The sequence below is a fragment of the Danio rerio genome, chromosome 12, assembly GCF_052040795.2.
Source record: "Danio rerio strain M-AB ecotype USA chromosome 12, GRCz13ab, whole genome shotgun sequence".
Taxonomy (NCBI): domain Eukaryota; kingdom Metazoa; phylum Chordata; class Actinopteri; order Cypriniformes; family Danionidae; genus Danio; species Danio rerio.
In genome coordinates this window covers 25,417,857-25,441,479 of record NC_141032.1, presented here as the reverse complement: position 1 = coordinate 25,441,479, position 23,623 = coordinate 25,417,857, and the positions used below count along the sequence as shown (strand labels likewise).

The following is a 23,623-nucleotide window of genomic DNA, read 5'->3' as shown; positions in this document are numbered from 1 at the left end:
CCAAAAATCTAAACGTAAAACAAAGGAAGAAAACAGTCAGTTTGGTAATAAAATTAAGATTTTAAAAAATAAAATGTGTCACTTCCTTAAAATCTTTTCATCCATAACAACCATAAAAATCATAATGAAATGTGAGCTTTTTTCCTATATAAACTATGTTCAGTACGCATAAATAGATATCCAACATTACAACACTATGTCATGAATTAGAACAACAGTAATTGGATTTTCAAATTTGCTGATTCACATGCAAGATTGAATCTAATTGGTTTTCATAGATTCTAAATTTTAGGGGTGGAAATTAACCCATGCGTCAGATATGGACAAATCAAACAGTCTTCCAACCCATCTGTTATTTTAACCCAGGCTGAAATGTGTGGCTCTCAAAGGAAATGGCACCCCAAACCATTACTGACCCACTGCCAAACTGGATGTTGCAGGCAGCAGAACGTTCTCCACAGCATCACTGAGCAGTGTTTTACGCTGTTAGTGAACATGTCAAGGCTGTCTAAGCAATATTTAGATGAATATGTAAATATGTGAAAGCATCCAGTCATAACGATGTAAACATTTGCAACAAATCTGCAATTAGGCAGTCCAGTTAAATCTTGATGATAGATGGTTTCAGTGAAAATAGCATTTTGGTATTGAACATAAAAAAAAAAAAAACTAAATAAAAACTTACAATACACAACTTCAGTTTCTGCTATGAATTAACTTTGTTTCTACTATAAATTATTTTAATTTTAAAGTATTAAAATGTGGCAGAAATTGTCAGTTTAATTTTAAGGCTAAAAGAAAGTAGAAAATTGTGGTGAAAAGCTAGATTTCAACCAAGAAAACAGGCTTTTAAATTAAAAAGAAAATGCAAATCTGCTTTTGAAGCCATTGATTAATTCAGTAAGTTGAAACATCTTCACAGAAATGTGTGGTAAAGTTCAGTGGTTGGTTTGTTTTGAGCATGAGGATCTCGACTACCTGAAGTGTAACGTTTCTAACCAGAATGCTTTGTTTTCACTCGTGGAGTCAGATCAGTTGAGCTCAGTGTGAATCAACTGCTCTGTTTTCTGTCAAAATGTAACTGCGACTAATAGCAATAATGTTCAGAAGTATCAGTGTCAAACTAAATCATGATGGCATGAGTAATGACGCTTTAATGACTGCGGTTAACGCTGCTCTCTTTATCTTTCCCTCACTTTTTCACATTCTCTCTTTCTCTCCATCAGACATTAAAGCATCTTCGTACGGCCGAGTTTAAGCCCTACGTGGTGTTTGTGAAGCCTCCATGCATCGAGCGTTTAAGAGAGACCAGGAGGAACGCAAAAGTCATCTCAGGCAAAGACGATAAGACCTCATCCAAAGCCTTCTCGGTAATACACACCGCACACACAGCTTCCACATTAATACACCCATCTATCATTCTCTTTCATCCTGACATGATCTCTCTTCTCTCTCAATTGGTCTGTGTGGGTTTTGAGTCATTTTTGTTCCTCGATCTCACAGCGCATGGTGAAATAAGAAATACATTTCATCACTTCCTGGCATACAACAACCACATCATTTATAATAGTCATTTTTCTTTTGGACCCGTGCAGACGTATGCTGGGTTTGCACTTAAAACGTGTGTCCACGCCTCACGTGTGTGTACGTGTTTATGTGTAACCGGTCCCCAGAGCGGCAACGTGATATGAGACCCATGAGCTCACGCTACACCTGTATGACTGTGCTTAAACAAAACACATGAGATCAATTAACACGTACACCAGACCTTTGCCCTGTCCTGCCTTTAGATCATTCTGTGTGTGTGCGCGACATGGTGTGAATATGCAGGGTATCTAATGACTTTCCCAGAGTTCAGCTCTTGCATGTGTATCTCGCTGCGATTCTACACTCAAGCCAGGCGTTCTTGCTGCAGAATACTGACCCTGGGAACTTGACTCCACCACACGCGGAGATGGCTTGATGCCGATTGTCACTGTGGAGAAGTTCCATGTCGGGTATTGTCAGATGCAGTTAGCTCCAAATTTACGCTCACCTGTCAACCTGTTGACCCAACAAGTGGCCAAATGCAATACGCACTCCTTTTCTGTCTTTTACACAACGCAGATCGGGAATGGAAGCTTATTTTGCACAGGAATTCCTGAATGATTCGAATGGATGTTACTCATTTTCACACAGCAGCTTCTGCCTTTTTATCCATTATGAAGTCATAGAAGCAACTGCCAAAGAGTAAATGATTTCAGAGACACATGCAACCATCATGTTGCCCGTCTGGGGTCAGCCAGGCTACAATATAATACATATGGATATTAGGTGGTGGAAATTAAGAAATTTGATAACAATTGATTGATGAAGGTTATATTTATATGAGCGTACTCTTAATGTATTATAAGACATGCAAAATGACTTATAAATAAAGTAAAAGAAGCCCCTTTTATGCATTATAAAAGGTATTATTTTGTTTTGAGGGGTCTCCAACAAAAGGCTGATATGCATACTGTTATTAGCCCCTTTCAAACAGTGATAATGGTAAATATCGGAATTCCCAGAATGACTTTACTGGTAAATTTAAAAAAAGGGATGTTCACACAGGAAAGGACGTCCTGGAATTTTGTTGAAAACAACATTTACACATCCATTCCAAAATGCTTGTAAATTCTGACATTACTAACCAGAAATGAGCTCTAAATGGCTGCACTTGTATTTATAAACATAGAAGGGGTCGGGCTTTTGTTGATGGTTTCAGTTTTTTTTAAGGCTTTGGCATTCATGCAGCTGCTTTGTTCTAGAGACATCCAAAGGCAGAAGCGCGAACCGTGTTTACACATTTGATTACATTTCAAATTCTGTGTATGGGTAAATGTTGTAAACAACTTTAATGTACACATATGGAGGAACACTTTCACATGTCAAGATGTACAGTAACTTTAGACACGCGTTGATGCTGCAGCCCCGTGTGAATCGAGCGTGAGTTGAACTATTTTGAAAATTGGCCGCATCACATTTGTGTAGGAACTTCTAATGGTAATAGCAATGACAAACAGCAGGGAATTGCTAGCTCAAAAACGCATTTAAATCGGTAAATGAAGCAGTCTGCGATTTAGATTTAACCAGAGAGATAACGTACAAGCCGTGCGGTGTGATTACACACAATTAAATACATATTTTGCAAACTACAGAAAACAAGGAGCAACCATTTTAATCACACCCACAGGTTGTGATCCAGAGGAAGAAGAGACAGGTACATATGAATTGTTTAATGACAAAGTCCTATATATTAATATAGTCTTTGCCGATCCTTCCTTTAACAAATGGCCAGCGAATCCCACATTGCAGGGTATTTCATTGTATTAATCTTCAGAAAAATGACAGCAACAAATACAGCACAAGGTTATACTGGCTATACTGGCCATCTCTCAGGGATCGTACTGTAATCTTTGTAATTTAGCACTTGACGATGTCTTGTATTGACATCAATATGAGCAGGCAAAATATCTGAACGCTAGACGATTAATTTATTTGTTTTTTCCATTTGATAATCAATAGTGTTAAACACGGCGCACTTTCAGATTTAAACCTCAGCTGTATGTTTTCATTCACTTAGAGCTGTGTTACACACTACATGGAAGGTAATTTTCAAAAACTCGTTATAAGGACTCTTTATAATGTGTTGCAACATCTCAAGAATAATGGTAACAACAGGAATAATACTGCATGTAATTTTCTCCATTTAAACAATAATGATTTATTCAGGTATATCCCATAGCTTTATCTTCTGGTTTTCTAAGTTTCATGTCATAACCTTATTCTTTGCTATAGGTCTTCTTTTTTAGATTAAAATGGCACAAACAGAATTATCTTTCAAACGTCTAAAAATGCTAATAAATGTGCTCATATTATGGTTTAGCAGACAAACTCTCACTTTTAGCTACTTGCATACAGGCAGCTTAATAGTATTTAATAATGACTTAAACTGTTGGATCAAATTCTACGTGTCTTAATTTAACTCTATATTTCAATGTGACCTCAACGAGTGCATTACGTACTATTGTTTAATGGCACTCTGGAATATTTCGATCCTGCTGGTGGTACATCAAGAATAACAATTACTAAAAATCTATTAACACTGGTTCTTACATGTGCTTTGAATGATCTTGACAGTTAGAATATATCACACCGCTGTATATAGGCTTTATTCAGTTGTTTTTATTTCTGCTAGCTTTTCTTTTAGTATAGAATTAGAGAATTATTACAGTTCATATCAATGTAGTTTAATTGTTTGCCTTTGTGGCAAGTAGCTATGTCATAAGTAGGAAAATGTGCATTTAGGTGGTTGTTTTCACAAAATAAAGCCCTTTAGTATTATACAACAGCACTCTGCACTGTTTCAGACTTCTGACAAGCATCCCTTATGCAGTAAAATTTAAGTTTATAGGTGCAAAAGTCATACTTGATAGTAGAGATGTTCTCCATCACAGTTGTGGCCATAAGTTGTCTGCTTTAAATAAAGTAACAAATTGTAGTCCATAATATGTCATGAAGTGGTTAAAGCCCATTTAACTTGATGTCATCTTGAAATTCTGTGGAAAACTACAAAAGAAGTATCCATTCATAATTCGCATACTAATAATCCTAAAAAATGGATTGTGCTTATGCCTTTACATGGTGTAAACTGCACTATATATATATATATGTATTTATTAATGTGACTTGTAAGAACATACTGTATGTGACCTGTCAGCTGTTCCAATGTTCTTGAAATTTCTTCCTTTAAAAAATAAATAAAAATAAAGTATTACAAAAAAATCATTAAAATAATTTAATAAGGTGTTTAATGTCTGATATCTATCTTATAGGTGTTTAAGGTGTTAAATGTCTAATACCTAAATTGGGAAAAGTGTGTAAATTTACAAGGTAGCTAGTACAAATTTAGACTTTTAGCTGCATATTTCATTATTTTTATTTCAGCACCTTTGAAACTGAGTCGATGCTGGTCATATTAATTCAAACCACTGAATGTGAGATTAGACCACACCACGCTTCCCAAAGTTTTCAATTCGCCCAAAGCTCAAGGATTATGCTGTTGTCAGTGGGAAAGTTGCTTTGGCTATCTCTATTGTGAGAGGAGCTGTACCAAAAGCTGTCGGCACCATCCACAGCAACCGTCTGCCTGCTTTCAACAGGTCATTGTGGGTACTATTGAGGGGGAAAAACAAACCCTTCCTTGCTGGCAAAACTTAGCAAAAGTGGATTATAGACCCTGACAGTGTTAAAGGCACCCAGATTCAGCCTATTATAGATATGCAAGAAGTATCGTGTTTGATGAAATCTCAGAAGCATATTTCATCCAGGACTTTGCAGTATTTCTTTCCCAGAGAGACACTGCGTCTGTTAGAGCCATGAGCTTGAGCGCTGTCGACTCTGTGCAAGAAAACAGGCTTCCCTTTGTTTCGGTGAATCCAGACCCCACTACTCTATTGTTCTCACTTTTAGTATCGCTTGTATAACATTAATGCAATTTTTGGTTCTGTAAAAGATCAAAATATCACTCATTCTCCTTTTAGGAGTAGCAAAAACCTTAAAATTTCATAAAAATGTCAGCAGAGGTGGACGAGCAGAGGGTTTCATCATCTGGCAAGAAATCGTTTTAATGAGGAATGGAAACACAAGCTAAAATTGGAGGATGTTTTTTTTTTTTCTTTTTGTCCTGTGCACTGTTAAAGTCAGCCCAGAGCACAGATTAAGTGCCTTTACTTTGGGAATATAAAAAGCAGGACCTCTTGATGACCCAGAGATGTCCTTTTTTGAACGGGTTTAATGATAAGGGCAGGTGCACTTTATATGATCCAATAAAAATCGATTTTCCGGCAAGGATTGAGAGATAAGCAGGAGGGAGAAAGAGAGAGATGCAGCTTAGTGCTGAAGAATTCAGGGAAGACCTGAACGTTGAGTGAGCAAACGCATTAGAGCCTCTGGGAAATAAACAATCGGAAAGAAATGCAGAGGAAAAATAGATTTAAACCCTTGAAACTGATCAGATTTGGTAATAACACTTCCCTAGAGGCGCAACATCTGTTATACCTCAATTAGCATGAGGTTTTGATTTGATGACAGAAAGAGGAAAAGATATGTTCAGACCTTGGGCCAAACCTTTGACTGTTTAGACCAAACACAAGCTAATTCAGCACGTTGAACCAGAGCTTTATTAAAGCCATGACTAAGTCAATGAACTGCGACTTTTGATGCATTCTGCCAATGACTGTCAGATTGAGAGACTGCTGTAATTTTCAGAACGCCAGCAGCTCTGTGACCCTCTGTGCCGAAGCTGAAACGTTGACTACATCTCGACCCCTGATCAAGAAAGGAGGAGAGGGAAGGGTTCAACAAAGAGTGGGAGGGGAAACCTGGCCAAATGCATGCTGTTGTCTTGTCTGCTAATGCCAAACTTCAACTTTTCCAAACGTAAAATGCGCCTAATAGCTTCTTGGTAGAGTATAAAACTTCAAGTCCCTCCAGAAGCTTCTGATTTATTTTTTTAGCATGGCAATATGTTTTATAGCATTATATCTCTCTCAGTGTGGGTCTCATGTTTTTGTGTTGTAAAAGTTAAATCTATATTGGTAAAGCCACTCAAACCATGCCATGTTCTTTGAGACTGGCACCGAATGCCAAGATTGCCCACATAAACACTTATTTTGGATGCACAAGCCCAGAAAGGTCAAATGCCATGTTTGAAAGTCCTGAGATAAACCAGTAGACACTACCAAGATTGCATTGTTTGGGGGTGGGGGGGATGCTTAGTGGTGGCAGCTTGAGCATGTTATAAAATATATTTGATTTTGTTTCTGAAGTTTTTCATCAATGTCAGTTTGTTTTGAACAGTGAACATGTTTAATGAATAATGACTGTTGATCATTTCTCAGGGCTTTTTAAGCGCCAATCTGTTGCATATGCCAGGGTATAAAATTGCGGTCTGTTTATTCACTCCACTCTTCCTGTGATCAAAACGGCTGGAGATCCAGACCTCAAACTATAACTCTAAACTGTGCACCACCTCAGTAGAACATTAAATATCAGTTTATATGTTTATCTTTTATCGCATATAGATATTTTTGCATGTCTGCATCTAAAGTAGTTTTATTATAAACAAAAAAAAAGAATAGTTTTTAATTAAGTCGATGTTTATGACCGTTGTTTTGGGAGTGCTGTGGGAAAGTGTGTTTTAGGGCTTATTATGTGTCTCAGAAAAGAACTTTGACTGGCTGTGAATGCGTTTGTTGTTTAGGAGGAGGACTTTCTGGAGATGATCAGTGCCTCTCAGATGATGGAAAACCAGTACGGTCACCTCTTTGAAAAGGTCATTGTGAATGATGACCTCACAGTTGCCTTCAGCGAGCTCAAACAGGCGCTCAAGAAAGTGGAGACAGAAGCTCACTGGGTGCCCATCAGCTGGACTCATTCCTGAGGGGCGGCACAACACAAGGGAACAAGGCAATTGCATCTGGAAGGGGGACTAAGGGAAGGACTTAAAAAAACTGTGAAAGATTTCTTTCTATTGAATTTTTATGTTGGACTTTAGATGGTGACAGGGAAACTTTTTAAGTAGTCTTAATACATCTGAAGTGGTTTATCTTTTCTTGGAGACTAAAGTGGAAGCGTATGGGTTTGTTTTTGTTTTGTCGTGGTTAATATAGCTGAACGGGTGTAACAGCACTCAAAAAGTCAAATGTCTGATCATTTAGCAGCCTCCGAGAGTGTGTTTTAGGCTGCCAATCAAGTGGTGTTGTGGTGTTGACCACTGCTTGGTGTATTTTTAACATTAGTTTATAGAAACCAAAGGGATGATTATTATTTTTCTGTGCTCAAAGTACACATTTTTATATTTGCAAACTTAGCACACTGTACCCCACTGGCCTGTTACTTTGTTAGTTTAGCGTTGTGTATGGGGGACGCCATATGATGTTCAGTGGGCCCATTTTATTTAAATAGAAAATAATATATTTTAATATTTTTTTTGGACTTTTACTTTTTTAGCCTGTCCCGGATTTTATCAGAGTTACAAGAATATTTTTTTTGCTTTTAGTATGTAAGGATCAATGCCACCTTGTAAGCAGAAGTTTTACTAATGTATAAACCACTGTGTGCAGAATCTGAGTTTTTCAGTTTTATCTGTCTTTTTCTCCTTTTTCCATTCTTCCATTCTTGAGGTTAGGCACTTGGAAAATGCATATAAGGGAATTGACTCAGTCTAAGAAGCCTAAAAGCACCTCTCCTGCAATTGAATCTGAAAGAAAAAAAAGGCTTTTCAGACTTCAATAGTTTACCCAATAATGAAAATTTTGTCACAGTCTTCAAAAGATTTAAATATGACATGACATGCGTTGTATGGACTTCAATGGTACTTACTTATTTTTGGTGCTCAATCCGCTTCCAACTTAAAGATGTAATCAGCAGATGAGGGAGTAGAATATGTATTTATAGCATAAAAACTAATGATGCACTGAAATTTCAATAAAAACTGTTCACCGAACACAAAGAAAATGGGTGAAATATTTGAGATGAAAGTAAAGATGTTTCAATTTTATTTTTTCATTGTTTCGGCCAAGAACAAAAAATGGATTAGCTACTATATTAGGCAATCCCTCCAGGATTTTGCAGGGACTATTTTTTTTATATATCGGCTGCCTGAAATGTCTTTTTTAATCTGAGATTTTATCAAATTTTTAACATTATATGCTTTAATTCATGTGTTTTGTTGTAAAACACACAAAAACATTTTTTTATCTCAATAACCATTCGACTCATAAAATCCTTTAGGTGTCGAGATGGGTAAAAGTATCAGAATTTGGGATGTGCTTCCATTTTAGAAGAAAAGTAACTGAAATATTTCACAGATTTATTGAGGGACGGAGAACTGTTCTATTGCTGGATTTAAATATGAGTGACTCCCCAAAAGAACATATCAGGTCTATTTATTAAAACTGAACAACCCAAACAATATTCATTTGGTTTTCAGATAAATAACATTTTTTTGGGTGCAAATTTCAGTGCATTATTAGTATCAACATTAAGTGATATAATTAGTTACTGTTTTCTTTTTTTATTATATAGCAATGCCTCATGTAAGAATATGTCATTAAATACATGCATACCTTTGCTGTTGTTTTGTTAAGTCCTGTTCACACCAAAAGGATGATGACGAATAAGAATTAAAAAATGGATCTAAAATCATTGTACATACAAAAAAACTGTAACATGGGGGAATAAATACAAAATTGTAACATGGGGGAATAAATAGGAGTTGCTTTCAAAATATATATATATGTTTTCCATCTGATGACTGATAAAAACATAGGCCAATGAGAATCCATCGCATTTAAAAAGCTTGAATATTTAAAGTGATAGGATACAACTCTGCAGCTCTCGCTTATACATGTAATTGAAAAATGTCCGTTTGGTGTGAGCAGACATCCGTTTTGTTGTTACAGCATATCGTTTTGCATTCAAGCAGTCTTAATCCCATTGACACTTGTTACTGTTATGTACTGCATTTAATAATTTTGTCCAATAGTCATCATAAACACTGTAGTTTTGCCTTTAAAAGCAAGGTGCAATGGAGTTTGTTCACTTGATTCACTGTATGTTTCTCTTTACCTCTTTTTCAGTCAGCTTTGCAGTCTTAATATGAAATATGCACAGTAAATATTCAATCCTGTATTTCAGTAACATCCCTTCCTGGTTGGCTGGTCTTCTACCAAGTTGTGTATGTCAAATGCATTTTATGAAAGCAGAGATTCATGTTTCTATATTGTTTCATTCTGTCGATGATCAAGGGTTTACAACCTGTGCTGTTATAAAACATCCCCTCCTCCAAATGGACATTAAATATGTGAATCAGTTATGTTCTGTCCAATTTCATTATGAAACAAGGGTGTTTTTGTTCCTAGTTCTGTAATTAATAACCAATGTTTCCTGTAATAGTTAATTCACTTCAGTGTTTGTGGCACTTCAGACACAAAGGGCCGGTGGGACAGACTCATTGCTCAACTACTGAGATCTCACCGTCTGATGAGCTGCCAAAACAAGCCAGCAGCCAACACAATGTCCCATAATCCTTCGGCTCCCCCTCCATGATAGACCTGCCGCTGACGCTCAGAGCTGATAGGGAAGATATTGAAATGGATGGAGAAAGGGAAGGGTGACATGATACCAGACGATGGATAGGAAGAGGTAACCATGTTTTTTTAAGACGAGCTTACTTTGTGTTAGTTTCTTTGTGTTTTTCTTCTCGTTCTTCATGGTATTAAATGGAGAGTTCATCATTTGACTTGTTTGGAGGGAATTCAGGCATGTTTTCCTATTCTAATGTGCTCCTTGTCCGTTTGTATGCAAGTCCACTAGAAGGACATATTTGAATGCAGCACATGAAACTGCTCACTTTTTAAAAAATTTAATCAACTTTTAAAAACATCTTGAAAACATCAGAAAAATCTTCAATTTTCCTCCAGCTTAGTCCCTGAATAGGTCTTAATACAGTCTTTGAACCCAAAAAATCATTAAAGTTTGAAGATGAATTAGTCTTTTTGTCAACAAATCTCTTCTTTTCATACATTTTCTAGGATTTTTTCATCATGTTTTGTACATTATCAAGTTCATTCATTTTCTTTTCGGCTTAGTCCTATTATTCATCTGGGGTCGCCACATCGGAATGAACTGCCAACTATTCCAGCATATGTTTAACACAGCGGATGCCCTTCCAACCGCAACCCAGTACTGGGAATTACTCTCACATTCACACACTCGTACACAAAGGACATTTTGTCCCAAGTCACCTCATGTTTTTGGACTGTGGGGGAAACTGGAGCACCCAGAGGAAACCCACACAAACACAGGGAGAACATGCAGACTCCACACAGATATGCCAACTGGTCCAGCTGGAACTCGAACCAGCGACCTTCTTGCTATGAGGTGACAGTGCTAATCACAGAGTCACCGTGCTGCCCTGTTCATGAATCAGATTTTATTTATTTTTTTTGTAAAAGATAAAAAAGTAAATGAGTTCAGATGCAAAAACCTCTAAATGCCGTCTGAAATTTTCTTATCAAATTGAGCAGTTTTATCAGGCTACAATGGGTAGGTTCATTAATGTCACTTTTACGGCAAAGTATAAGTCTTTTTTTATGGTCTTCAAATAAAATATCCTACATAAACAAAGGAGGCTGAGAAAATGCTCATTTTCAATTCAAATTTCAGATGGCACTTAGAGGTTTTTGCATCGGAACTCTTCAAATTGCCAGCAAAACTCTTCCCAATATTACTAAAATATATGTACAGTTGTAGTCAGAATTATTAGCCCTCCTGAATTATAAGCCCCGCTGTTTATTTTTCTTCCAATTTCTGTTTATAGAGAGAAGATTTTTTTCCACACATTTCTAAACATAATTTTTAGTAACTCATTTCTAATGACTGATTTATTTTATCTTTGCCATGATGACAGTAAATATAATATTTGTAATATATGTATTATTTGACTAGATATTTTTCAAGACACTTTTATACAGCTTTAAGTGAAATTTTAAGGCTTAACTACGTTAATTAGGTTAACTAGGCAGGCTAGGGTAAACAGCCAAGTTATTGTATAGTGATGGTTTGTTCTGTAGACTATCAAAAAAGCTTCAAGGGGCTAATAATTTTGCCTTTAAAAAGTTTTTTTTTTCATTAAAAATTGCTTTTATTCCAGCCAAAATTAAACAGATAAGACTTTCTCCAGAAGTAAAAATATTATGAGACATACTGTAAAATTTTCCTGTTCCTTTTAAACATCATTTCACTATTTAAAAAAGAAAAAAAGATCGGCTAATAATTCTGACTTCAACTGTATATTGTGTTCAGGTGTGAGAGAATGGAACTTTGGAATGACAACAAGGTGAGTACATTTTAGTTAGCGTACACATTAATTTAGTCATAATATTTAGATTTATTTATTAATGTGCCTTAATCATGTTTGTTCCACCAAAATAAAAAGGTCAATGATGACTGAATTATGGCTGATGCAGTAGTTCAACAAGCAAGGAAAAGATAAGTCCCATAAAAAAAAAAGAGTAAATCCCAATAAAAAAATCTAAAATTAATCAAGTTCAGAAAATGAACACAATTTACAACCTTTTTTGTTATATAAATTGACTAAAATAATAAATAAAAATGGTGGCTCAGTGGTTAGCACTGTCTCACAGCAGGGACCTAAACTGTCCGTAGTGTATAAGTGTGTGTATGAATGAGAGAGTGTATGGGTGTTCCTTTGTACTAAGTAGTAGCTGAAAGGCCATCCGCTGTGTAAAACATATGCTGGAATAATTGGTTCATTCCGCTGTGGTGATCCCTGATAAATAGGATTAGGCCGAAGGAAAATAAAATGAATTGTGAATGAATAAATAAAAGCTATTTACAAGCTAAAAAAACTATTTATTAGTCTATTATATTAGTCTATTATATAAATATTTATTATCTATTTATAAACTATTATATTAAATATTTATTAGTCTATTATATAAATTGACTAAAATAATAATAATAAAACACTACTAAGAACAAGAAAAGAGCACATTCAGTGTTAAAACGTGTCTCAGCATCTCACAACTTCCATGTGTTCTCACTCACTTTCTTTAAACTGTCAAACACAGGAAGCGTGTCGCAGGACTGCTGATTTGCTAAAGCGTGGGAATGCTGAAATGTTGTAATCCTTTGGTAATAATAAGGATGTGTTTTGTGTGTGTCAGGTAGAGCCCATTATACCAACCTCCTCTGATTACCATCTTTGTCACAACAGGCCTGTCAGAAAGCCAGTGCCACTTACAGCCATGACGGCGCTCAGCAGGTTTGGCAGGAGCAAAATGAGGAAACGAGAGAGCGAGTCAGGCTGGTGGGAGGGAAAACACAGACCGTCTACTTTAAACTTAATCAGCACTGGTGCCGCCGTGCTTTAGCACTTGTCTGTCTGAGTCTATGACCATTGTGTTGATGCCTTTCTCGCTTAGCACACCTTCTGATCTCTTTGACTCAGACCCAGGGGTGAAAAGTCCAGCAGCCCCTGCTTCATTTGTCTGTTGCCTGTTCATTTCATCTTTATGGAGATTAATTCAGTTACCTTTGTTTGTTTGTGTCGGAGGTTGTCAGGATTCTCTCAGAGTTCCCAGGGCTCTTACGATGGTGCCACGCTTGGCTTTTCACTCGTAGTTAAACCGTGCAAAAGTGGTGGATGAATGATGCTCTGTTTCATTAGGAAAGGTTGTGTGTAGTAATGTAAGCGAGACGCTCTCTGGAGGAGGGAGGAATGAGTGTCTTCGTGCCTCAAGGCCATGTTTTCATGACGTGCCCTTCAAGCTAATTGATGAGCGATGAGTGGTTTTTGCAACCGGTAAAGTCAAAGCGGCGTTTTTGTATGGCTGTATTTAAATGTTGGGCATTTATTATTGAAAGAAGTGTCTTGTACTCAACAAGGCTCTATTCATTTGATCAGCAGCACAGTAAATACTGTAAGCCATTCTAGTATCTGGTCTTGTGCAGGAGAAACATGAAATGAAAGGAAAGTTTGCCCCTGAGTTGTTTTGTGGATAAAATAGGCTACATTAATAGACAAATGGACAGACAGAGATGCATTTAGAGTTGCATTTTGTGTTTTGAACATGTACTGTATGAAAACAGTTGCAGAAATTAATATGTACAGTACCTCAAACATAGTTTATCGGTGTCCTATCACTCCAGAAAAATCAAAGTAAGAGCTGAGTGATATGACATGATGGATAAACACTTATATTCAGCAGTGTACAGGTGTTTGTTGCCTCATTACAAACAAACATGACAAATATCACAATATTCCTGTTAAACTACACTAATCTAATAAAAGATACAGTTAAATAGACCTTATGCCTTTTTCGGACACCAAATAAATGTTCACTCACCGGCCACTTTATTAGGTACTCCTATCTAATTGCTCGTTAACACAAATTTCTAATCAGCCAATTACATGGCAACAACTAAATGCATTTAGGCATGTAGACATGGTCCAGACGTTCTGCTGCAGTTCAAACCAAGCATCAGAATGGGGAAGAAAGATGATTTAAGTGACTAAACATGGCATGTTTGTTGGTGACAGATGGTCTGGTCTGACTATTTCAGAAACTGCTGATCCACTGGAACTTTGATAGACAACCATCTCTAGGGTTTACAGAGAGTGGTCTGAAAAATAAAAAAATATCCAGTGAGGGGCAGTTCTTTGGGCTCAAATGACTTGTTGATGCCAGAATACAGGGGGGAATGGCCAGACGGGTTCGAGCTGATAGAAAGGCAACAGTAACTCAAATAACCACTTATTACAATTGAGGTATGCAGAAGAGCATCTCTAAACACACAGCATGTTGAACGTTGAGGCAGATGGGCTACAGCAGCAGAAGACCACACCGTGTGCCACTCCTGTCAGCTAAGAACAGGAAACTGAGGCTACAATTCACACAGGCTCACCAAAATGAGACAATAGAAGATTGTAAAAACATTGCCTGGTCTGATGACATTTGCATGGCAAGGTCAGAATTAGCCATCACCAACATAAAAGCATGGATCTATCCTGCCTTGTATCAATGGTTCAGGCTGGTGGTGGTGGTGTAATGGTGTGAGGGATATTTTCTTGGCACACATGCGGCCCTTTAGTAACAAATAAACATTATGTCAACGCCACAGCCTGCCTGAGTATTGTTGCTGACCATGTCCATCCCTTTATGACCACAGTGTACCCATCATCTGATGGCTACTTCCAGCTGTATAATGTGCCATACCATAAAGCACAAATCCTCTCTGACTGGTTTCATGAACATGACAATGAGTTCACTTAACTAAAATGGCCTCCACAGTCCCGAGTACTCAATCAAATAGATGTGGGACGTGGTGGAACAGAAGATCTCCATCATGGATGTGCAGCTGATCTGCAGCAACTGCGTGATGCTATCATGTCAATATGGACCAAAATCTCAGAGGAATATTTCCAATACCTTGTTGAATCTCTACCACGACGGATTAAAGCAGTTCTGATGGCAAAAAATGAGCCCAACCCAGCACTAGTAAGGTGTACCAAATAAATTGGCCAGTGAGTTTATAATTTGTCCTTGAATTTAACTTTATAATGATGAGCTGAGACGAGGTACTCTGTGCCTGGTTGTGTAATAGTAAATAAAATACAAGCTTAGATAAAGTTATAAAGAAGCTAAATTATTATTGTTGCATTCTCATTAGGAATTGTTGTGGCCAATTAAACATAGCACATGGTATCCATATTAAAGATCTCGTGTATTATCAGAGTCTGTTTTGTTCAGATTGGCCTGTTTTTCTTCAGGATTCTACACACATTTACATGAGAATGAGAGGCCAATGGATAAAGTATGTGAGGCTCACAGAATGTAATATATATGTACAGAATACTTTATTAAATTATGCCTATGTAGGTATATATATATATATATATATATATATATATATATATATATATATATATATATATATATATATATATATATATATTTATTTATTTATTTATTTATTTATTTATTTTATTTTATTTTATTTTATTTATTTTTTTATCCCATGGCATCTTTTAAAGAAAATATTTGAAAAGGAACAATGATAAAAAGTTGAGAAATCCACTTGGCTGACCCTTGTGTATGACCCATCAGTGTAACCTGCCATGACGATTCTGCTTGCACCGCCTTCGCTCTTCAAACATGAGGGTATCAGATAAAGAATCAGCGTTCAGTGTGTTTGACAAGCCCTTTGTGTGTGTTTCTCTCTACGCTTTTAGAGTTGCATCAGCCTGTTTGGTGTTCTCCCTCAGCTGAAAGCAGAGCAGACAGAAAAGCGTGTAGTCAGATTAGGTTTCTGCCACACTGTCGTTAATAATCAGCCAGCCTGGAGAGGAACACAACCATTACTGCTGACACATCTTCATCTGAATGAAAGGACTACGTTCTCCATTTCACCCAGTTGGTCTCTCTCATTCTGTTGTTTCCCACCACACCTCTCTTACAGACACTAATGTTCACAATATGTCACTAATTAACACAATGATGTTGATTATGTACATTATCTTTCCATTATCATAGCATTCTCCAGAGAATTAAAGCATCTGAACATTCTCTCAACCACATCATGACTCAATATGAAGGTGAAGGGGGAGACTGAAAAGTGTTTGCTGTGAGTACACTGGACCTTAAAACATTCTGGAAAACGGAAATTTCATTGTAGTCATGCATTTTTATTTATTTTTTTTCTTGGCTTATTGTAAAATGTAGTTTGAAATAACAGCAGTGCTATAATGTTGTTAATAGTGTATATTAAGGTATCTAGAAATATGCTATGTACGATTTTGCATCCAGATACTGAAATCTCACCAGAACTAGATCTCTTATATTTAGTTACCTCATGGTTTTTTGGAACTTTTTGGAACTTTAATTGAACGCCCTGCTTTGTTGTATTTACACTAGTTCTTCTGGACAATGATTATAAATAGGGATGTAACAATTCATCTCGCTCATGATTCGCGATAATAATTTGATGATACAATTTAATCACGACTTTTTAACAAAATTTTTGGAAACAATTTTAAGGTGAAGAGCCCTTTCATTTTCTTCTTAAATGCTGCACATTTAAAATAAAATATCAGCATATGTCTGTTTTCTGGCATAAACTGAGGCCTTTGCTAATTTACCTGTTGTCATTGTCCCCTGCTGAAAAAATCTCTTGAGACTGAGACGGCTGGTGTGGAAAGTCTTTCCTAAACTAAACAGCAGTGTGTACAGAGGTGGTCAATACGCCCTCTGCTCCAGGGGACTGACCACTGGTAAAAAAATATATATTATAAAATTACTAATTATATAGTAGGATAGAGACAGGAGTTGGACATGACCATGAAGGTGAATAATAAATTATACTTGTATATATAATTAGTGTATAAAATATTCATTTTTGAATATTCAATAATAATAAGTAAATTATTAAAATATACATAAACTCATTTAAAAAGCACAGGGTGAAAATAATCTAATCCCTGGTTCTGCAACAGAACAACTTTCTCTTTCAGTCTGAAAAACATATTCACACTTTCGCTATGAAAACACAGATGCACCATGTTATCTCCGTAGCACTCATTGAGCAAGCTGACCTGCTTCATCTGCTCCACATGGTTTGGCTTATTAATAGTTTTTTTTTTTTTTTTTGCTTATAGACGTCTTTGATTTCAGTTTTTCACTGTGCTGTTTATGTTTATCATATTTGTTGTTCTGATAATGTAAGTAAACTTCATTTTGTAGTATTTGCACAGTTTGTGGTTTGTCTGTCGCACTTCACCATTTTTATTTTACTCAGCAGCCTCTGTCGGTAAAGGGAATTTGCGCCTGTAAACACACCAACTGCAAGCAATCTGCTACTGCCAGGGCATTTAGTAATAGTTAAGTGCTCATTATATCCGTGGTTGTCAGTCCCTGTCCTTGCACCACATTGCTCTCATTTAACCAGCTTTATTGATTATCTGTGTTTAGAACTGTGTTCATACAGTGTTCACTACTCCCTATACTTACCTAAGCACAGGAACTCTATACTCCACTTCAGAATGTTTGTTCATATATTTTGTAATTCCCTATTGTAAAATATAATATATTTTGCTGGGTTAACAACAAAAATGAAATTAAGTATTTGTGAGGGAAGATTACATACACTGTCACGAACATGCGAAATTCACCTAAATCTCATCTACCCTTCAAGTTTAACTAATTCAACTAGAGTGGAAAATTTGGTTGAAGTGAAGAACATCCTGCGAGTAAACTAGAGCGATTGAGGCAGTACTCAGTGTTTGGTGTGAACTCAGCATTAGGCCTGTGCAAATGTTTTCATTGGTTGAGACTCATGGTGGTGTCGATCCCAATCCAGTGCTGTTCCTTTTCCCACCCCTACTTTGACCCATTGTTTGTCTGCGTGTGTATTAAGAGCCAATGAGCAGTGAAGTTTTGACGTAAATTAATAATATAAACGGTGTTAACGTGATGTATACTTGATGGTGTTAAGTAATGCGTTAATGTGACAATAACACATTAACTTCATTCATTCATTCATTCATTCATTTATTTATTTATTCATTCATTCATTTTCTTTTTGGCTTAGTCCTTTTATTAAAATGGGGTCGCCACAGCAGAATGAACCACCAACTTATCAAGCATATGTTTTACACAGCGGATGCCCTTCCAGCTGCAACCCATCACTGAGAAAAACACCCATACACTCCCATTCACACACATACACTATGGATTATTTAGCTTACCCAATTCACCTGTAGCGCATGTCTTTGGACTTGTGAGGGAAACCGAAGCACCCGGAGGAAACCCATGTGAATTTCAAATGCCAGCTGACCCAGCCAAGGCTCTAAAACCACCTTCTTTCTGTGAGGCAATATCTCTACCCATTGCACCACCGCGCAGCCCAACGTTAACTTTCACTTTTTAATACACAATCATGCCTTGATCAAGTACAGACATTGGCAGAACTGAACACATTTTACAAAATATTATATTTATCAGTAATGCCAAATGTATGACCAAATACTCCACAATGTCTGACATTTACACTTCCTATAATCTTTAATTACATGAAATCTGAGAAATCGTCACAGTTTAGAAAAAATTAAGTTAGAACTGTGAGATGTAAATTTAGAATCCTGAATCTGAAAAAACTAAATTCTAACTTTGTGTAGTTGAATTTTTGATTTGCAGGCTTGGCTTCTTCAAAGTTCAAGTTTTTTTATTTCAAAATTGTGAGTTTCTCTTTCAATTCTGGCTTTTACTTTTTCTTTGAAAAAAAAAAGAAGTCCTGTTTGCTTAATATAAAACTTAACAATTACGTTTTTAAAATTAAACACTTCTATCCTTCCAATCAAAACAAACTTTTGATTTGTTTAAACTGATGTCATACCATTTCATTCTTTCACACACCAAACTGAAATTGGAGTGAACCTTTTAGCAAAGGGTCTAGAAATCCTCTTTCTTTTTTTCCAGTTGTATTCTTTACCTCTTCATAAATACCTCTATCAATCAGCCTCTTTATCAAAGAAACACAGAGTCAATGATCAGCTGTGAAAACTATGCAGCAAACCACCCAGTCGTGGCATTGGAGTCATTTCCAGTGTTTACCTCCTGCTGTACACCATTAAAGGTAAATGACGAGGCCTCCCTCCAGATATACACTCCAATCATTGAGATTTAAAGGCTAGTGTGAGCTCGTCTGGCCCCTTCTTCCTGATCCTGACCCCTCTCTCCTGCTATTCTCCATTGGACTGGATGAGTTACACAGAGCAGGATTGGAGGTGGACGTGTGGGTGGGTCACTGGGGTTAAGGGGGTCTCTGTACTACTGCTAAAGTTTGATATTTAGCCAAAAAGACTCTCTGGAGGGAGCTTCCATTCTAGCTACTCCAAAACTTTTCTCCACATTTTGTACTTCTCTGACCTAACCCATATTTCTTGATTTTGTAAATGATATTCTTAAGTTAAGTACCATTTCTAAGTTTACCAGTTTTTCTTTTTAAGTTGATCATTTTCTATATTGGTAAGTAAGGCTGCACAATATTTTTACAAAAACTGATATTGCAGTATTTCGTTTGTCTGTGATGTATATTGCGATATGAATATAATTTCACAAGATTTTGTTTAACTCTATTTGGTATAATTTATATTTTTACATTGATTGGGATTATTTTGTAGAGCAGTATCTGCATAAAGTAGAATACAACAAAAACAACTACAATTTAAAAAAAACATTCATTTTGTGATTTTCTGTAAAATCTAACAGTATTAAGGTACAGAAATTTAATAATAACAGATTAATAATACTGTATAGTGTAAAGTCTTCATTGTATAAATAATTAAATGCAATTAATTTTACATACCTTTATAATCTTGGTTAGGTTTGTTTAAATCATACACAGTTGCAGGTCTTAAAATCATCCATCTCTCGATTTTAGGGTTAAACTTTGTGATGACTCTAAAAAATCATATGCTCTGAACTGTAATGCTGATCAACTATAATTCTAAATTGACATTACGTGACTATTGCATGTGACTATTGCAGATTGACATATTGCAATCTCAATGCTAAACGATAGATTGTGCAGCCCTATTGATGAGCAGATTTAGTGGTTTGGGCGCCCTAGTCAATTCCAGGAGAGGGGCCCTATAGCATTGAAACTCAAAATTCTATCTTCTTAATGTAAAATTAAATGCAATAAATTCACAAATGAAAAAACAAGTTCACAAACTATGTACAATACAGTTAACTAGGCCTTTGTGTAATTATATTTTATTATTAATAAAAACATTTCCTAGAGATGGGTTGCGGCTGGAAGGGCATCCGCTGCGTAAAAACTTGCTGGATAAGTTGGCGGTTCGTTCCACTGAGGCGACCCCGGATTAATAAAGGGACTAAGCCGACAAGAAAATGAATGAATGAAAAAACATTTATATTCACAATCAATCAAACTAATCTTGTCACCATTTTTCATATGAGTTTAATAATTGCAGGTTTGGGAATCTATTACTGCTCATTGTGCAATTTTATTTGAACTGAAGCTCTCTTAAACTCAGCGCTCATCATCTTAAAGTTATTTGACCAGAAAGCAAAATCATGAAAAAAGTTACGTTTCATTGTTTGTCTTATTTCTACTTTTATTCCCCAAATTCTCAGTCTTTTACACTCTACCTACCTCTACCACAGCTCTACTCTGATCACTGGCAGATTGGCAGTGTCTTTAAACCGTGGCGCTGACACATCGTGCATGTGCATTACGGAAGGAAATTTCATTATTCATGGAGGGCTCCGGTTTTGAAAAGAAGTAACAACAGTCATTGACAGATTTTGCAACTCTGTCCCAACATTGGTTGGGACCTCCTAACTCCCTTGGGTCCTAAGCGGCTGCTGACTTCACTTTATTAGTTAAGTCCGCCCCTGCCTATTGATAACGATCTGGTAACACATCTTCTGAATTTTGAATTAAAATGTCATTCAGAGTTTTTTCCCCTCCATAAAATTAACATTTTTCCAAAATAACACAGTAATAATTTTTATTCGTGTGTGTGTGTGTGTGTGTGGGAAAATCAGGGATATTCTGCCGAAGACTGATTTATAATGCTCCTAAAGTTAAAACATTAATGTTATGTATCTAATGCTGAATAGAAATGTCTGAAAATGTTCCTCAATTTTGTTTTTCATTTATTTATAAAAAATTGTCAGAATGGATTAGATTCTGAAACATTCTGAGTGATTTCAATGACATTTGTGTCATGTTATAGAATTGTTGTGGTGTAGACTGAGAACTGACCTTTGCAGTCTTATATGTCTTAGCTGTTACTTAAAACTAAAAGTTCATTCTAATATGCATAAGAAACATTTCCTGTTTTCAATGTTTCAAAATGTTGTTCCGCATAATATGTTTGCATTTTGAAATATCAATTGTTTGAAACCAATTTTGTAACCACCCTTTCCTCCATTTTGACCCATTTTTCAAGCATCATCCCTTGGTTTTTCCTCTCGAAACTACAATATCTTCTCTCTCTGTCCCCTTTCTGGCTGGATCTGAACACATAAGTTCTTGCGATGTGACACTTTACTGTCTGGCTTGTTAATACTTTGTCCTCATGCTGTGTGTCTGCTTTGGCTCTCATAGTCCTCTCTGGTTTTCTCATCTTGGAGAGACAGTGAAAAGGGTAACAAGAGACAACGAGGAAAGATATACAAGACAAAGGATGGTGGAGTGGGTACAGAAGTGAAGAATGGGGGGACAAAAAAAAAAGACATTCTCCTGTGTTAAAAGAATAGTTCACACAAAAATGAAAATGTCTATTTGTTGAACACAAGATGATGTTGAACATGGAGACAGTATTTTGAAGAGTGATGTTAACTAGGGGTTATTGTTACATCTGTTGATTTAGTTATTTATTTTTCTTTGTTTTGTGGATAGTGTACAGTATGCGTTTCTAAATGTAGGAGAAGGTGGGGTCTGCATCAAAACCAGTAAGGGTCCTGATTGTTAAACCTAGTAATTGGTACTCATTTACCCAGTGGTAAAATTGGTTTCTTTCCAGTTTATGTGCAAAGGCCCACCCAAACACTAGCAGAAGCATTGAATTTCTTCGCACTGCTTTGTTATGATTTGTTTCTGATTTGTTTGATCTTCTGATCTGTTTAGAAAAATTTCCTTTAAAATGGATTTATTGAGTTTGTATATTCTGTGTGATGCCACTTTTTTGGGTCTGTTTTTAAATTAAGAGAGGTTAAGGAACTTGTAAATTCCACTTAAATTTTTTCCTATTTGTTTCAGTAATTCAGAAGGTTTACAAAATAGTTTAGTTTGTTGTTTGAGCTTAACTATGTCATTGTTTTGTACATAAATTTACTCCTTTGTTCAAATATTACATTTTATTTTATGTTATGATTGCTTAGTGGCTCTACCATAATTTGGGGTGCATCTGGGATCTGAACATGGAATCTGTATCAAAAAAATCAATAAGATAGACTCTTTTCCCATTTCCGGGTTCCTCAGTAGTGGAAGTCATCATAGTTGGAGCGCAGTGAATAGGAGACAACAACAAATCTTTTTTTTTCAATCTTATTTGCTCAAATAATCAAAGAAAAACTCCCCGATTATGTTATAAAGACGTTTAGAAAAGGAAATAAATATTGTGAGACTAACAACAACAGTCAGAGGAGAGAACAATGTCAAATTTGCTGTCCTGTCAAATAGATGCTGCATTAGAAATGCCTCGCACAAGTGGTTAATCGTTTTTTTTTTTTGTCATTTGAAGCAAAGATGATATATTACATACAAAAATAGATGTTCATACATTAAAAAAAAATAAAATAAAAAAATATTAAAAACTTTCAAGGATTTAAGATGCTGATGAATACTTCAAAATATAATAATAAACTGCATGTATACACAGTTGAAGACAAAATTATTAAATTCTTTTTTTCTTTTTTTTTTCTTCTTTTTTTCTCCCAAATAATGTTTAACAGAGTAAGGTTTTTTTTTCTTAGAGTAATACCTATAATATTTTTTTTTTTCTAGAGAAAGTATTATTTGTTTTATTTCGGCTAAAATAAAATCGTTTTATAATGTTTTTAAAAAACATTTTTGGTCAATACTTTTAGCCCAGTTTAAGGGCCGATTAATTGTGATGTGCTTTTTATGTCGCTAGGCAATGACTGAATCTGCTGTGTAATGTGCTCAAGTGTTGCTGTTAATATTGTTATCAGATATTATTATTATGTTATCAGAATATTATTTGTGAAGTCATATACTGTAGCTCCGCAAAACTCAAAACAGCAATCACTACTCCGCCATCTTCAAAAGTCTTTGTAGTTGTCTTGACAACACAAACACTGCTGTCACCTCAACAGAAACCCCGCCTCTGCTTTCATTTGATTGAAGAAAGAGGCGTGATGACGTAACACGCTTTTTCAGCTCAGAGTTGGCTTTTTTCAATTGCGAGTGCGCAACAGCAAGAACGCAGGGCACAAAAGCAGCGCGCAAAACATTTGCG

At 36.1% G+C, this 23,623-nt stretch overlaps 2 protein-coding genes across 37 annotated transcripts in view; both read left to right on the top strand.

Annotated features, from left to right (window-relative positions):
* Positions 1 to 9,901, top strand: part of mpp7a (MAGUK p55 scaffold protein 7a) — a 192,619-nt gene extending 182,718 nt beyond the window's left edge. For 12 of the 15 annotated variants that reach the window (XR_015503264.2, XR_015503263.2, XR_015503262.2 and 9 more), the window contains 2 exon segments: positions 1,227 to 1,370; positions 7,286 to 9,901. Coding sequence is in view for 5 of the 15 variants with exons in the window: in XM_087274601.2 (XP_087130727.1) it covers positions 1,227 to 1,370; positions 7,286 to 7,465 (324 nt within the window). In the remaining 10 variants the exon portion in view is untranslated. 15 annotated transcript variants of the gene reach the window in all.
* Positions 8,844 to 23,623, top strand: part of odad2 (outer dynein arm docking complex subunit 2) — a 150,318-nt gene continuing 135,538 nt past the window's right edge. For 6 of the 22 annotated variants that reach the window (XM_087276250.1, XM_087276254.1, XM_087276243.1 and 3 more), the window contains exons 1-2: positions 10,006 to 10,230; positions 11,893 to 11,926. The gene's annotated coding sequence lies outside the window, so the exon portion shown is untranslated. Of the gene's footprint in view, positions 10,231 to 11,892; positions 11,927 to 15,844; positions 16,030 to 16,145; positions 16,237 to 23,623 lie in introns of all 22 variants that reach the window. The other 16 variants (XM_087276253.1, XM_087276258.1, XM_087276238.1 and 13 more) reach the window with 8 other exon arrangements.